The sequence below is a fragment of the Rhinichthys klamathensis genome, unplaced genomic scaffold (genome assembly GCF_029890125.1).
Source record: "Rhinichthys klamathensis goyatoka isolate OS25496 unplaced genomic scaffold, OSU_Roscu_1.1 h1tg000565l_1, whole genome shotgun sequence".
Taxonomy (NCBI): Eukaryota; Metazoa; Chordata; class Actinopteri; order Cypriniformes; family Leuciscidae; genus Rhinichthys; species Rhinichthys klamathensis.
Window position 1 is genome coordinate 14901 of NW_026607031.1, and position 14093 is coordinate 28993.

At 37.6% G+C, this 14093-nt stretch overlaps 2 protein-coding genes across 6 annotated transcripts; one reads left to right on the plus strand and one right to left on the minus strand.

Annotated features, from left to right (window-relative positions):
- Positions 1-289: 289 nt before the first annotated feature.
- Positions 290-11171, plus strand: LOC130074000 (potassium channel subfamily K member 4). 3 transcript variants are annotated; one of them, XM_056239465.1, is made up of 9 exons: positions 290-525; positions 2758-2881; positions 3060-3321; positions 4458-4578; positions 4727-4887; positions 5304-5490; positions 7761-7900; positions 8189-8853; positions 10962-11171. In XM_056239465.1, the coding sequence occupies exons 3-9, from the start codon at positions 3133-3135 to the stop codon at positions 10963-10965; spliced, it is 1467 nt and encodes a 488-aa protein (XP_056095440.1). In that variant the 5' UTR covers positions 290-525; positions 2758-2881; positions 3060-3132; the 3' UTR covers positions 10966-11171. The 3 variants fall into 3 exon arrangements, with proteins under 3 accessions (XP_056095440.1, XP_056095439.1, XP_056095441.1); XM_056239464.1 differs by lacking the exon at positions 10962-11171 and having other exon boundaries at positions 290-500; positions 8189-9284; XM_056239466.1 differs by lacking the exon at positions 10962-11171 and having other exon boundaries at positions 291-525; positions 8225-9284.
- Positions 10216-14093, minus strand: LOC130074001 (hatching enzyme 1.2-like). Of its 3 annotated transcripts, XM_056239469.1 has the most exons (9): positions 12779-12853; positions 12675-12693; positions 12354-12416; positions 11883-12023; positions 11675-11792; positions 10942-11120; positions 10742-10823; positions 10519-10646; positions 10216-10396 (listed from the first exon to the last, which is right to left on the minus strand). In XM_056239469.1, the coding sequence occupies exons 1-9, from the start codon at positions 12845-12847 to the stop codon at positions 10389-10391; spliced, it is 807 nt and encodes a 268-aa protein (XP_056095444.1). In that variant the 5' UTR covers positions 12848-12853; the 3' UTR covers positions 10216-10388. The 3 variants fall into 3 exon arrangements, with proteins under 3 accessions (XP_056095444.1, XP_056095445.1, XP_056095443.1); XM_056239470.1 differs by lacking the exons at positions 10216-10396; positions 12779-12853 and adding an exon at positions 13972-14093 and having other exon boundaries at positions 10446-10646; XM_056239468.1 differs by lacking the exon at positions 10216-10396 and having other exon boundaries at positions 10446-10646.

Below are 14093 nucleotides of genomic sequence, written 5' to 3' on the forward strand. Positions count from 1 at the left end.
AGTCCTTTTTTGTTTTGTTTGTGAGTTTATGCACACATTTTGTCCCCATAATGGCATTTCCGAGTGGAAAGTAAACCTTCCTTCTGAACGGAACCCGTCCATTAAACTGAGATAAACTGGGCCAGGAAACAAATGATCCGAAGGGAAAGACCAATTAGCTGATCAAGCTCAGAATCTCTGCATCGACCCCACCCTTTCCCTTTTTCTTTCTTTCTTTATTTCCTCTCTCTCTTTCTCCATCCTTTACTAGTAGCCCTTCCCTGCTCCGCTGATCCCACCCTCTCCCACATACACACACAAACACCCTCACAAACATGCTGACAGTCTCGCGTATACACTCACTCACTCTCTCAGCTCATTGAGTACCTTTTCATTCTCGGGCACTCAGCAACAGCCTCTCTCCATCTCACACACACACACATTCACTTACACACCCTGTGGAAGGAATCCTGCAGTTTGCGGCTGCAGTTCTCTGGACATGCCGGACCGTCTGCTCTGAGGTGGGAGATGGGTTATTCCATCCTGGTGGGTTATGTGATGTCTGTTTGGGAGATTTATTTACTAATGCAATGTTTTGCATACATTTCTTAAGGGTACATTTTGAATTATTGTGCATGAAAATTTAACTGTTAAGTTACAAGTTTAGTGTACTGAGTCAAACCAAAATGACTGTCTAATTATAAAGATGTAAAATAATATATTCATGATAAAATCATCATGTTATCACGAAAATGATTTCAAAATTATGCATGCTTCTAAAATATAGCAGTAATAGGAAGTTGTGAATTTACACAATACTGTAAGTGCTTTGGACATTTACATTCAGTCTGTAGAATTGACTTGCATGGGTGGTAATTAGATATATATTTTGTGGAGATTGCCTTTTGCTTGATTAATTAGTAGATCTTATTGCCAGAATGTCTGTATATTTGCTGGCTCGCCAGAGCAGTTTTTATTGTGAGCTTGCAACTACGCAGTCAGCAGATCCTTCAGCGCTCCGAATCAAACTCTAAACCCAATAACTGCCACAGACATTTCGGCCTCCTGACATTTGAAGCTTCTCACACGCACACATACACATTTGCACGCACATGAGGAGTTAGCCGTACACTCATAAACACAAATACTGTCCTCAATATAACCCACAGCGTATACCATTACAAATATCTCTTGATACTATAAAATAAAAATATTAGAACTATTAAATAATTGGTCGCACGACAAGTGATATAAATATGGGAGACCATATTTCTGCAATATCTGTTAGGTATAGTGAACAATAAAATTACTTTCAGAGAGTCAACTAAATAGTGAAGGTAGATTTTAATTAACTGAAAGCTTGAACTGTATTTTTCGTTAAAGTTAGATAGGGGAAGGTTGTCACAAGTGTTTGTACATTTTATAAATCTATACATTTTATTAATATATATATATTGCAAAAAATTATTGTTGGTTTAACTTAAAAAAGTCAGTAACTTGGTTGCTTTAAAATTTTGAGTTTATTGAAATTAGAAATTTGAGTTAATACAACGGAGTTGTATAAACTCAAAATAGACAGCCCTTATATATATATATATATATGAATTCTTATTCATGATACTTTTCCTTCACATAATCATTTATCCACAACTTACACGGTCTTAACAGACTCTAAAGTGCTTCTTACCCTCACTTTCTGTAATTTGATTCAGTAGTTGAGCTCATATTCTGTATTGACAAGAATCATCTGAGACTAGTGAATCGTTCTCCTTGTGTCCCAAATTCACCTCTCTGTCCTGTTTATCAGGTTTGGTTTGCCTAACAGCTGGTTAATGAACTGATGATGTTCATTTAAGTAACACAGAAGAGATAAGTGTTTTGTTTTGTGAGTTTTGTTGACTGTGAAGGCGCAACCTCTGTGAAATGATGCATGTGGGAGCCACCTGGCCCTCGGTGTGATTCCTGTCAATATAACTGTCCACCAAAATCCAAAAATACATATGTTTAAAGTTAGGCAGGCATGCAGAGCAGCTTCGCATTGGGCACCAGGGCTTTGTGTTTTGTCTTGATGGCGTGCCATCAATGTCATTTCCTTTAAATCAGCAAAAGGACCTAAAAAAAGACTTCTACAATTCATGTGGTTTATAAAATATATATATATAAACATAAACAATATCTACACTACCATTCAAAAGTTTGGGGTCAGTATTTGTTTTTAAATAATAAATTAATACATTCATTCAGAAAGGATGCATTCAGTTGATCAAAAGTGACAGTAAGATATTTATAATGTTACAAAATATTTCTGTTTCAAATAATTGCTGTTCTTTTGACTATCTTTCAACAAATCCTGAAAAAAATGTATCACAGTTTCCACAAAAATATTAAACGGCACAGCTTTTTCAACATTGATAATAATAATAAATATTTATTTAGCACCAAATCTGCATATTAGAATGATTTCTGAAGGATCATTTGACACTGAAGGCTGGAGTAATGATGCTGAAAATTCGGCTTTGCCATCACAGGAATAAATTACATTTTAAAATATGTTTAAATAGAAAACTATGGAAAAAATAGTTATTTTAAATTGTAATAATATTTCACAATATAACTGTTTTTACTGTATTTTTTAACACATAATTGCAGTCTTGGTGTGCAGACACTTCTTTCAGAAACATTAACAGTCTTACCAACACAGTATTGAAGAGTATTGCATATTTATATATTACTGATTTTCGGTTGTATTTCTGAATACTTGAACACTTTTGCCCTCAGTGTCCCCTTAATCAGATCACAAGGTCGAGGGGTTTCCGTGTGGATACATATCCAGAGACTCTATACTTAGCAACTGCCACAGACGGAGCTGGACAAGCCGGAAAAGAGAGAAGGAAAAGGACAGGTTTGTGGTTGAACGTTTCCTTTGGATGAAATTGACAAAGTATAGACCAACACCCATATTGCAGCTTTAATGGGTTAGACCAAAATCCTCTGTAAAGTTGTTTTGTGGTCATGCTTAAGCTTTCACTGTGAAATGATTGCAACTTTCTTTAATGGGTTCGACTGGTTTTGCACTGCAGTCTCGTCCCCAGGAGGACAAGCACCAGAAGTGGAAAGGACAAGAAACAAACAGACTCTCGCAGACGTTCCGCTATGCATTCCACCACGCTTTTTTTTGTCCTCACTGGGGTGCTCCTGTACTTAGTGATGGGGGCTTTGGTGTTCAATGCCCTGGAGGCCCCGAATGAGGAAAGCCACCACGTCCAGCTGCAAACCACCCGTCAAGAGTTCCTGGGCAACTACACATGTGTAGATCCTGACCGTCTAGAGAATCTGATAGTGGTAAGTATTGTTGCAACTGACAGTTATTTTTTTAATCGATTAATCTGGTCAATTATTACTTCAATTAATCCGATTTTTTAAAACCACATTTTCATTTTGTATATTCTGAAAAACCTATCAATGTTACCTATCCGGTGTTCTCCTCCAAACAATGTTCAAATTGAGGTCTATGAAAACAAATACATGTAACACAATTCTCATTTGATTATTAGCATGCATATTACTAGCAGCATATTGGCTGTGTATTTGTGCGTATAAAGCACATATTAATGCCTTACATCCTTTAATCCTATTCCTACCCAATACCTAAACTTAACAACTACCTTACTAACTATTAATAAGCAGCAATTAGGAGTTTATTGAGGCAAAAGTCATAGTCAATAGTTTGTTAATAGTGAGAATTGGACCCTAATATAAATTGTGAAATACAGATGTATGCTGTACATTATATGCACAAAAAAGCTTTAAAATATAAACATTACATTATAAAAAAATAAACAACTGTATGTTCACAGAAGTTTAAATCACTGTTATTTATTGGCAACCATATTGTCAATTTAAAACCTTAATTTAACACCCAACAATAAATTACCAACATTATTGATATTTTTTTATTGCAACATTAGTCAACGTCATTTCACTTTGTCTGTTTGTCTTGTGTTATTAAGTACGTAAATTTAACAGAGATTGTCAGGACAAGCATAATACACAAAGCTTGCATGGATTTACATATAAATATATTAATTAATTAAGCGCTCAAGCACAAAACACACAAACCTGACAGGGCAACTGACATGCAATGAGCCTCTTTGAAGGGTTTCATATATAGTTTCTTTTTAACTTGCTTTTGACAACTTGGGGTCGTGCACGTTTCAGAAATTTCCACAGAAATACGTTTCATTACTGTAAAATGACATCACTGGCAGAGTTCACACAGACCCGTTTATTTGATAATGAAATTGTTGATTATTTTCATTATATTATTATCGAACAGCCCTAGAAGTAAATATTAACTTTAAGAAAACTGTCATATGCAACACTGGCTTGTATCATGTATCATTAAGTTAAAACAATAGGGAAATTATCCAACTTTAATGTCTAATCTCTTTTCTCTACTCTTCATTGTTTCTATATAGACGGTGGCAAAGGCTATCAGTGTTGGAATTGACCCCAACAATTCCACCAATGCCACATTCAGCACCAGTTGGGACCTGGCCAGCGCTTTCTTCTTCTGTGGCACCATTGTCACCACCATCGGTATGGGATTGCCACATCACTAGCTGGACACACCTGCATGTTAAAGCCAGAACCTGGCCTGGCCTCTGCATTCTGGGGATCATTGGCACTGTGAAATGTCTAAATATATCTGCCATCAGATCACAGCAAGTGTTTGTCTGTGGTCCAGGTTATGGGAACATCTCTCCAAAGACAACGTGGGGTCAGTTCTTCTGTATCTGGTATACACTGGTGGGCATTCCCTTGTTTGGATTTCTGTTGGGTGCCGCTGGAGACCATCTGGGGACATCACTGAGGAACGCCATTGCTAAAGTTGAAGCTCTTTTATGGGTAAATGATGATGAATACAAACATAACCTCACAGGACAACTTAACATTTAAAGAGAAAGAGTTCACTAAATGACCTGGGAGACATAGCATGGAGACAAATAATTGATTTGGTTTAAAAGCATTTAGCAATTAGATGTCTATTTTTCAGCCAACATGACAAACATGTATGGAAGTCCATTTCCAGTTCAGAGTAAAAAATAAAACAGGTAATCCTGAGATAAAGTTAAAGTTTCTTATAAAATAAGATCATATATAAAGTATTTTCCGCCAAATTATTATTATTTAAGAAATTATCTTTTATATATATATATATATATATATAGGCTTCCATACACATTCCTGGCTCTTTGTCGCAATTGTTTATTTCAAGCTTATTAGGATTTTTTTCTTCAGTCTTCCTTATCTTCTCCATTCAGAAGTGGAAGGTGAGCCCAACCATTGTGCGCGTCATCACCGCTGTGCTCTCCATCCTGCTGGGCTGTGTTCTCTTCGTCTTTGTGCCAATTTTAGTCTTCCAGAAGGTTGAAAATTGGACTCTGCTAGAATCAGCCTACTTTGTGGTCATCACCCTCACAACTGTGGGCTTTGGAGACTATGTTGCAGGTACCACTGGATGAAATCCTGAAATGTTTCCTCACTTGTTTCCCATGTATTGTTTCCTCACGCTTTGCAACAGTTTAAGTAGTTTGCATTTCATTTTGAGATTTACACCTGAAAGCATCTGAATTCTTACTCAAGATGTTAACCCTCAGTGAAAACCTCATTTTTCCATGAAACGTGACATTAAAACACAAACCACTGCAGTCATCTTGTGATGGGCTTTAATGGGTTGATCTTTTTATATTACTGGTTCAAATTTACCACTGACCACATTATTTAACAGGACAGTTTGATTTGGTTTTCAAGTGGCTGAACTGAAACTACAAAGTGACTTGGAATGCTAAACATCTTACCTTTATTTAACAAGAAACAAAAGGATATTTCATCCAAAATGAAAATTCTGTTATCACATACTCAACCTTATGGCATTCCAAACCTGCATGACTTTCTTTCTAATGCAAAACACAAAATAAGATACACTCACCTAAAGGATTATTAGGAACACCTGTTCAATTTCTCATTAATGCAATTATCTAATCAACCAATCTCATGGCAGTTGCTTCAATGCATTTAGGTGTGTGGTCCTGGTCAAGACAATCTCCTGAACTCCAAACTGAATGTCAGAATGGGAAAGAAAGGTGATTTAAGCAATTTTGAGCGTGGCATGGTTGTTGGTGCCAGACGGGCCGGTCTGAGTATTTCAAAATCTGCTCAGTTACAGGGATTTTCACGCACAACCATTTCTAGGGTTTACAAAGAATGGTGTGAAAAGGGAAAAACATCCAGTATGCGGCAGTCCTGTGGGCGAAAATGCCTTGTTGATGCTAGAGGTCAGAGGAGAATGGGCCAACTGATTCAAGCTGATAGAAGAGCAACTTTGACTGAAATAACCACTCGCTACAACCGAGGTATGCAGCAAAGCATTTGTGAAGCCACAACACGCACAACCTTGAGGCGGATGGGCTACAACAGCAGAAGACCCCACCGGGTACCACTCATCTCCACTACAAATAGGAAAAAGAGGCTACAATTTGCAAGAGCTCACCAAAATTGGACAGTTGAAGACTGGAAAAATGTTGCCTGGTCTGATGAGTCTCGATTTCTGTTGAGACATTCAGATGGTAGAGTCAGAATTTGGCGTAAACAGAATGAGAACATGGATCCGTCATGCCTTGTTACCACTGTGCAGGCTGGTGGTGGTGTAATGGTGTGGGGGATGTTTTCTTGGCACACTTTAGGCCCCTTAGTGCCAATTGGGCATCGTTTAAATGCCACGGCCTACCTGAGCATTGTTTCTGACCATGTCCATCCCTTTATGGCCACCATGTACCCATCCTCTGATGGCTACTTCCACCAGGATAATGCACCATGTCACAAAGCTCGAATTGGTTTCTTGAACATGACAATGAGTTCACTGTACTAAAATGGCCCCCACAGTCACCAGATCTCAACCCAATCTTTGGGATGTGGAAGGAACGGGAGCTTCGTGCCCTGGATGTGCATCCCACAAATCTCCATCAACTGCAAGATGCTATCCTATCAATATGGGCCAACATTTCTAAAGAATGCTTTCAGCACCTTGTTGAATCAATGCCACGTAGAATTAAGGCAGATCTGAAGGCGAAAGGGGGTCAAACACAGTATTAGTATGGTGTTCCTAATAATCCTTTAGGTGAGTGTATTTCAAAGAATATTTTAGCTTGACTTTAGTATGAAAGTCAATATGACCCAAAACATTCAAGATCCAAAAAAGGACACAAAGGTAGCATTAAATGAATCCATACAATTTGACTGGTACATTCCGTTCGAAGCCATAAGATAATTGATGAACAGGTCAGAATAACCTTTTATTCAATCTCAAATCAAATCACAGACTACATAAAATATGACGACACAAACCCTCAAACTTCACCTACTGTCAAAACGTATTGGTTCTCGTTCACAACTTTTGAGGTTTGCCTCGTCATTTTTGTATTTGTTTGGATTAATCATTGTTTTGATTTAATTTCAGAGTGAATGAAAACACTACCTTTATGTCCATCTTGGAGCTTGAAAGTTTTGGGTCCCATTGATTTTCATATTATGGATAAAAACAGTTGAAATCCACAAAATATTTTCTTTTGTGTTCCACAGAAGAACTAAAGTCAAACAGGTTTGGAACTGCATGAAGGTGATGACATGATTATAGAAATTTCATTTTTTGGGCGAACAATCTCTTTAATTTGAATAAATGACTTGATCTTTATGTATTTTGTACATTTTTTGTCCATCAGGTGATGGCGAAGCAGGTGAACATCATTGGTATAAGCCTCTGGTGTGGTTCTGGGTTTTGTTTGGTTTGGCCTACTTTGTGTCCATTCTTTCCATGATCGGGAACTGGATTCTGGTTCTTACCAAAAAAACCCGAGCTGAGGTAAGCCTATGATTAAATCATGATGTCAAATACATTTTTTATAACCAAATGTCTTGTGCAGTTTAGAGTAGTGCCTGGTCACACTCCCTGGTCAAACTCAGCACTGCAACTCAAATGGGATTATTAATTTCTCTCTCAATTCCCGTCCCTTCTATCTTCATGATAACCTCCCTTCCATTTTCCCTCACACCCGTAATTCATCTCCACAACTCCTATTAACCTAAAATCTGTATCAAATTTCAATCACTCTGCTCCTGGTGACATACAAATCTCTCCATAACTCTCAAGCCTTTCCATTTCTCCTGCCCTACTTTCTGCTCTCAGATGGAGGAGTTGCGAGCACACGCCACAGACTGGACTCAGAACATCCAGAACATGTCTGTGGATTTCCGTATGTCCGGAAAACTCGAAGATCCTTTCAAGCGCAGCAGGCGAAAGCGGCGTCACAGGCGCCACAGACGCAGCGGCAGTCAGGGTGAAGCCGGAGAGGACGGGAGAGAGGAGAACGAATCTGAATCTGGCTCCTACTCGGGTTCATCGGATGAGTCGGAAGGCAGCTCTGAGTCACAGTCGGAGGTGACCGAGACAGAACGGGTCCCAGTGGGAGAGGGCGGTGGCGGTGGCGGTGGCGGAAAAGATTTAGAGAAAGAGGAAAAGCTCCATGCCATACCCAAAGATCCCGTCCTCTCTCAGCCATTGGATTACTTTGGGGAAAATCTTGCGTACATTGACGAGTCCTCAGATGCAGTGAGTGGGAAGATCCACCTGGACCCCCTGCTGGATGTACCAGAAACGAACCCAGCTTCAAAAGACAGGCCCAAAAGGAGACGTCAGAGGAGACACTTGAGAAGGGATCAACAGAAACCCAAGACCCCTCAAACCAGTCCAAATGAACCAGAGAATAAAGCGCCAAATGGAGACATTGAGCAGAAAGACCCTCCTACACCAAAGCTGTGAGTGTCCAGGTGTTTATGGGGTTTGTAGTTCCTCAAAAAAGCCTCAGTCCTCCTCTTTGGAATAAAGTTTTGCAACTGCTAGCTTTAGGATATGCTGTGTTCCACTTTGAAGGCACCTGGCGTTATTCTCAGATTTTACTGGGACAAAAAAAGAAACTGTCCACGTGCCTAAAATGAGAAGAGGGGAATAAGAATCCGGTCTTGTCAAGTCTTGCCATGAGTAAGAGCTTTTATTGGGTAACCTGATAGAGGCCTGATAGCATTAGTCATTCTGTGCAGGAAGGCCATCGTGATCAGACTCTTAGTGCCATCTACTGGACATGACTGACTCGTTTGTTTATGGATGCGCTGACTGTCAGTGAATGTTTTATTCTGTGTGCCTTTCGCTCCTTTCCTAATGTCATTATAATAAAGGAATGACAGCTTGATACTAATGTTACTAATCTAACTCAGCTGAGGCTTACAGCTCGAGTTCATCAAACTGTAATCTTGTTCTATCACTGGTAAATAACATTAAGGTACAGTAGCCTGTTTCTGGCTCAAGTAAAAAAAAAATTGGACTTCATTTCTCATAATTGTGACTTTTTCCTCATATCATTTTATATATTACACACGGCACTTTATATCTCACAATGTGACTATTTCTCATAATTGTCTTTTATTCTCACAATTGCTACTTCCCCTTGTAATTGCAGCTTTATTTCTCAGAACTGCGACTTTATGTCTTTCTACTGACACTTTATATCTTACAATGTGACTTTTTTTATCATTTTATTTCCCTTAATTGCAATTTCATACCTCACATTTTTAATATATCTCGTAATTGACTAAATCCCACAGTTCCTACTTTGTCTTAATTGCAACTTTATTTCTCATAATTGTGACTGTCTCACAGCTACAAGTTTATTTCTCATAATTGCAACTTTAGAATTGGCACTTAATATCTCACAATGTGACAATTTATCATAACTTCAACCTTATTTCTCATAATTGTTACTTTTAGCCTCACAGTTGATACTTTGTCTTTAATTTTCATAATTGCGACTTCATTTCCCATAATAGCAACTTTGAATATCACACAATTGTCCCTTTATTTTGCCAAATATCTCATACTTGTGACTTTAAATCTCACATTTGCTACTTTCTCTTGTAATTGCACATTTATTTCTCATAATGCAACCTTACATCTCACATTTGGAAGTTAACTTCTTTTAATTGTGGCTTTTTTACTCTGAGGCAGAAACAGGCTTTCATAGAGACTACTCATGAGTGTGGTGTGTGCGCGCATTTTCCCTTAACTTGTTAAGTATCTCGAGGAGTTCAACCCTGCTAGGAACTAACACGAAACCACATCAGGAGTCACTCGTAACAAGGTTTATTGCAATTCAACACCGAAGTCAGTCCATTACATTTATGTGGTCAAGTTACAGACAAAGGAGGAAGGAAAAGATGTACTTTGCTTACACTGTGCCGTACTCCTTTTATTTAGTCACTGTCAGCATTTCACTGGGGTTTGATCTCGAGTCTTTACTTTAAAGAGCTGCAGGTAAAAAATAAATAAATAAATGTACCCTTATTCCATCTGCATCATAGTAACTTTGCCCAGTCATTACAGTCTAAAATACTAAATGAGACTACTGTACATGCGTGTAATGTACTCACCACACTCATAGAGCTTGTTGATCTTCTGAATGTCAATGTTAGATATTTCCAGCCTCTGTCCGATTTGCACTGAAGAGTTAGGAATAGGAGTGATGGTTTCCTTCCCATACTGTATGGCGAAGGCTGTCCTGCAAATGGAGGGCGAGAGTGAATTCCCATGAGAATGTACTTTATATATCTGTCCTGAAGCATGATTTCAAAAGTAATATGGGTGAAGTTTTACCTTCCATAATGCATGATTGAGTTGTAGTCATAAGGGGTATTCAGATTATTTGTGTCCTTCTTCTCAAAGTTGTATGCAGATGCTGTGCAAAGGGACAACGAGTGTTCATTGTTACTGAGGTTTTCATCACGCTAAAATAAAAAGATTGTTTTTACTCTATAGTATTTGAGATTTGTCCACATTTACACACATCTTCTAACCTTGTGGAATATTCTCCCAGTTGATCCGGACGTACTGGTCTCTGTCGCTCCTGGTGTGCTCGTGGTGGAACCCCAGAGAATGGATGAGCTCATGCTCAATGAGCCCGTGAGAGACACAGCCGTCCACAGACAGAGACACCTGCTGTTTCCCTCCAGATCTCCCTACAGTAGACCAACAGCTGTAAACAAAGGAATACAATTAAAACACTAAAATGATCACAGCGTAACAATACATGTCTGGTTAAACTCTTCAAATGTACACTACAGTTCGAAAGTTTGGGGTCGGTAAGATTTTGTAATGTTTTTGAAAGAAGTCTCTGCTCACCAAGGCTTCTATTATTTAATCAAACATACAGTAAAATTTTGAAATATCATTACAAATTAAAATAATTTCCCTATATATTAAAAAGTTATTTATTCCTGTGATGGCAAAGCTGAAATACAGTGATCCTTCAGAAATCATTCTAATATGCTAATTTGCTGCTCAAGAAACATTTTTTAGTATTATCAATGTTGAAAACAGTTGTGCTGCTTATTTTTGGTGGAAACCATGACATTTTTTCAGGATTCTTTGATGAATAAAAAGTTCACAAGAACAGCATTTTGAAATAGAAACTTTTTATGACATTATAAATGTCTTTACTATTGCTTTTGATCAATTCATTCTTGCTGAATAAAACTGACCCCAGACTTTTATAAAGTCTATTCATTATTTAGGGGTGGTCAAGCTCACCCTAGTAGGTTCTCAATGCTGAGGTAGTCCACTTGATTGGTTCGTGGCACAAAACGGACGCAGGTTTTTGCAGCGATGCTCTTCATTGCGTTTTCGATCAGTGCCTTCTCATCGTTATCTATCATAATCGCCAGAAATTGTATATGTATATACGTCACTGGATTTTGATGCCGATCAACATACAAGTGGATTTTTTCGAATCACTCACAGTAGTCATTAGCAATGGTGTATGGCACTTCAACCATTTTAGATGGGGATTTTGGCCATTTGCAGTAGTCATTCAAGCATTTCATGGCATTCCTCGTTTTGGGTAAGGCCATATCTCCCTCCAGAAGCACGTCACTGATCTCTGAATCAAAACAAAACAATAAGAGTCAGATCATTTCACTCATTTAACTAAGGAACATAATGTAATGATGTAATTGAATGATTTTTTATATTTTAAAAGACATACATGTTTTTAACTGTAAAAAGGACATGAAAATATGTAGCTTATAGTTAACATTTTAATTAATATTCACATATAGTCAAAATGATAAAGTTAATTTTAATTAACCATTATATAATGGAAATGATTCATTGATTCAACCAGGAAAATTATTCAATTATGCAAAGCCAGGTCAGTGTTGATTCAGTTCTGACATATATTGTCATAATAAAGTAATAAATAAACAATCACCTTTGTTTGCCTCCAGAATTCTTGAGGAAATATCCATATCGTTGTGCTTCTCAGACTGGATATCTGAACAAAGAATGACAAAATTAAACCATACTTTTGAATATTTTTGTAATTTATTGATCTAAATCAGTGGTCCTTGGTATTTGGGATCCATTGGATATGTTGTTTTTGCCATTAGTTAAGACTACTGATTCCGATCATCAGCTCATTAACAGAGAGTCGCATAAATCTCTCTTATCTGAATGTGTCTGATAAGAGAGACATACAAAATGTGCAATTCTGTGGGTCACAAGAACGCAAGAGGGTCGAATAGAAAGTCACCTTGACCAGTGGGCAGCATCTGTGGAAAGAGCAGATACAGAGTGAGTGAGTGAGTGAGTGAGTACATTTTGAAGATGCTCAACACTGAAAGGTGCAGCTCGTACCGTAGCAGGAAAAGCTTGAGAGAGATTTAGCAGCACAGCTGAGATGGAGAAAAGCAATATACAGTCCATTTTCCCTCGATGGATTTCTAACAGAGGGGAACTGTGAGGGAGCTGAGCAGGAACTTTTATAGAAGACATCTGGGAGTGTCCAGCATTGGGGTTAAGGTTAAAATCAACACAGATCACTTGAAAAGATCTGAAAAGCTTTTAGCAAGAGGTTACATCAGCCTCACCCATTACAAATACGATTATATTTGTTTCCGATTTAGACTAAAATAGCAACTTTAGGCCTCTGCAATCTTGCATTCTTGATGACAACAAAGTCTTTCAGACGGTCATATTGCTGTATTAAATTAAAACAGTCTGAATATGAGCTAAAAGTTCATTTTATGTACACTATAATATACATAGTTATTCAAAGCAGCAAATCAGCATATTAGAAGGATTTCTGAAGGATCATGTGACACTGAAGACTGGAGTAATGATGCTGAAAATTCAGCTTTGCCATCACAGGAATAAATTACAATTTAAAATATATTCAAATAGAAAACTTTTATTTTAAATTGTAATAACATTTAATAATATTTGTTTTACTGTATTTTGACAATACAGCATTTTTACTGTACTTTTGACAAATAAATGCAGATTTGGTGATCATAAGAGTTATCCTATTGATAAATACTTTATTTACATAGGGAAGACACTCACTTTTCCATATAAATGCTAACAAATCTACACAGAATGTTTCAAACCCCATATGCAGAATATTCTGCTAAAATCATACAGCCAGATTTACTGAAAAGAATACTACCGGTAATCTAACTTGCACACTACCATTTACACACCATTTGTTTGTGTTACTGCATAAAAGATTATATTTCAAACGATCATGTAGATAAATTGTTTTATAATGCATTTTCATCAAGTTCAGCTGGAAAAAATAGGCTTATTTTGCTGATGTATTATTATCGCTAACTTTAACAAGGCCTCTGAAATGCGAATACACACCTCTTTTGTACATGAAACAGGCCTAACATCATATACAGTCGGAACATAAAATTACCCAGTATAATTCAAAAACAAAAAAACTTGCATTATGAATAACAGCTGAAACATCTTGAGCAACTGTGAAGGAAACAAATGTAATCCGACTCAGTGGGTGAGGTTGCCATAATCCTGTGCTGAAAGCTTACCTTAAAACCCTGTGAAGTGCTGAAATAAGACTTCACAGCAAATTGCACTCAGATTTTTTCGGTTAATTCGGACAGGATCCCCATTCACTATAATCACATATGTTTTTAATTGTAATTCTGAA

What these genes read in the sequence shown, in the direction of transcription:
- LOC130074000 (XM_056239465.1), top strand. Translation starts at nt 3,133, where the DNA reads ATGCATTCCACCACGCTTTTTTTTGTCCTCACTGGGGTGCTCCTGTAC. An exon ending in CTTTGGAGACTATGTTGCAG is followed by an intron (nt 5,491 to 7,760) that starts GTACCACTGGAT and finishes TTTGTCCATCAG; the next exon opens with GTGATGGCGAAGCAGGTGAA. An exon ending in CCAAAAAAACCCGAGCTGAG is followed by an intron (nt 7,901 to 8,188) that starts GTAAGCCTATGA and finishes ATAACTCTCAAG; the next exon opens with CCTTTCCATTTCTCCTGCCC.
- LOC130074001 (XM_056239468.1), bottom strand. Translation starts at nt 12,847, where the DNA reads ATGGACTGTATATTGCTTTTCTCCATCTCAGCTGTGCTGCTAAATCTC. An exon ending in AATTCTGGAGGCAAACAAAG is followed by an intron (nt 12,024 to 12,353) that starts GTGATTGTTTAT and finishes GTTTTGATTCAG; the next exon opens with AGATCAGTGACGTGCTTCTG. An exon ending in CTGGGAGAATATTCCACAAG is followed by an intron (nt 10,824 to 10,941) that starts GTTAGAAGATGT and finishes CCCTTTGCACAG; the next exon opens with CATCTGCATACAACTTTGAG.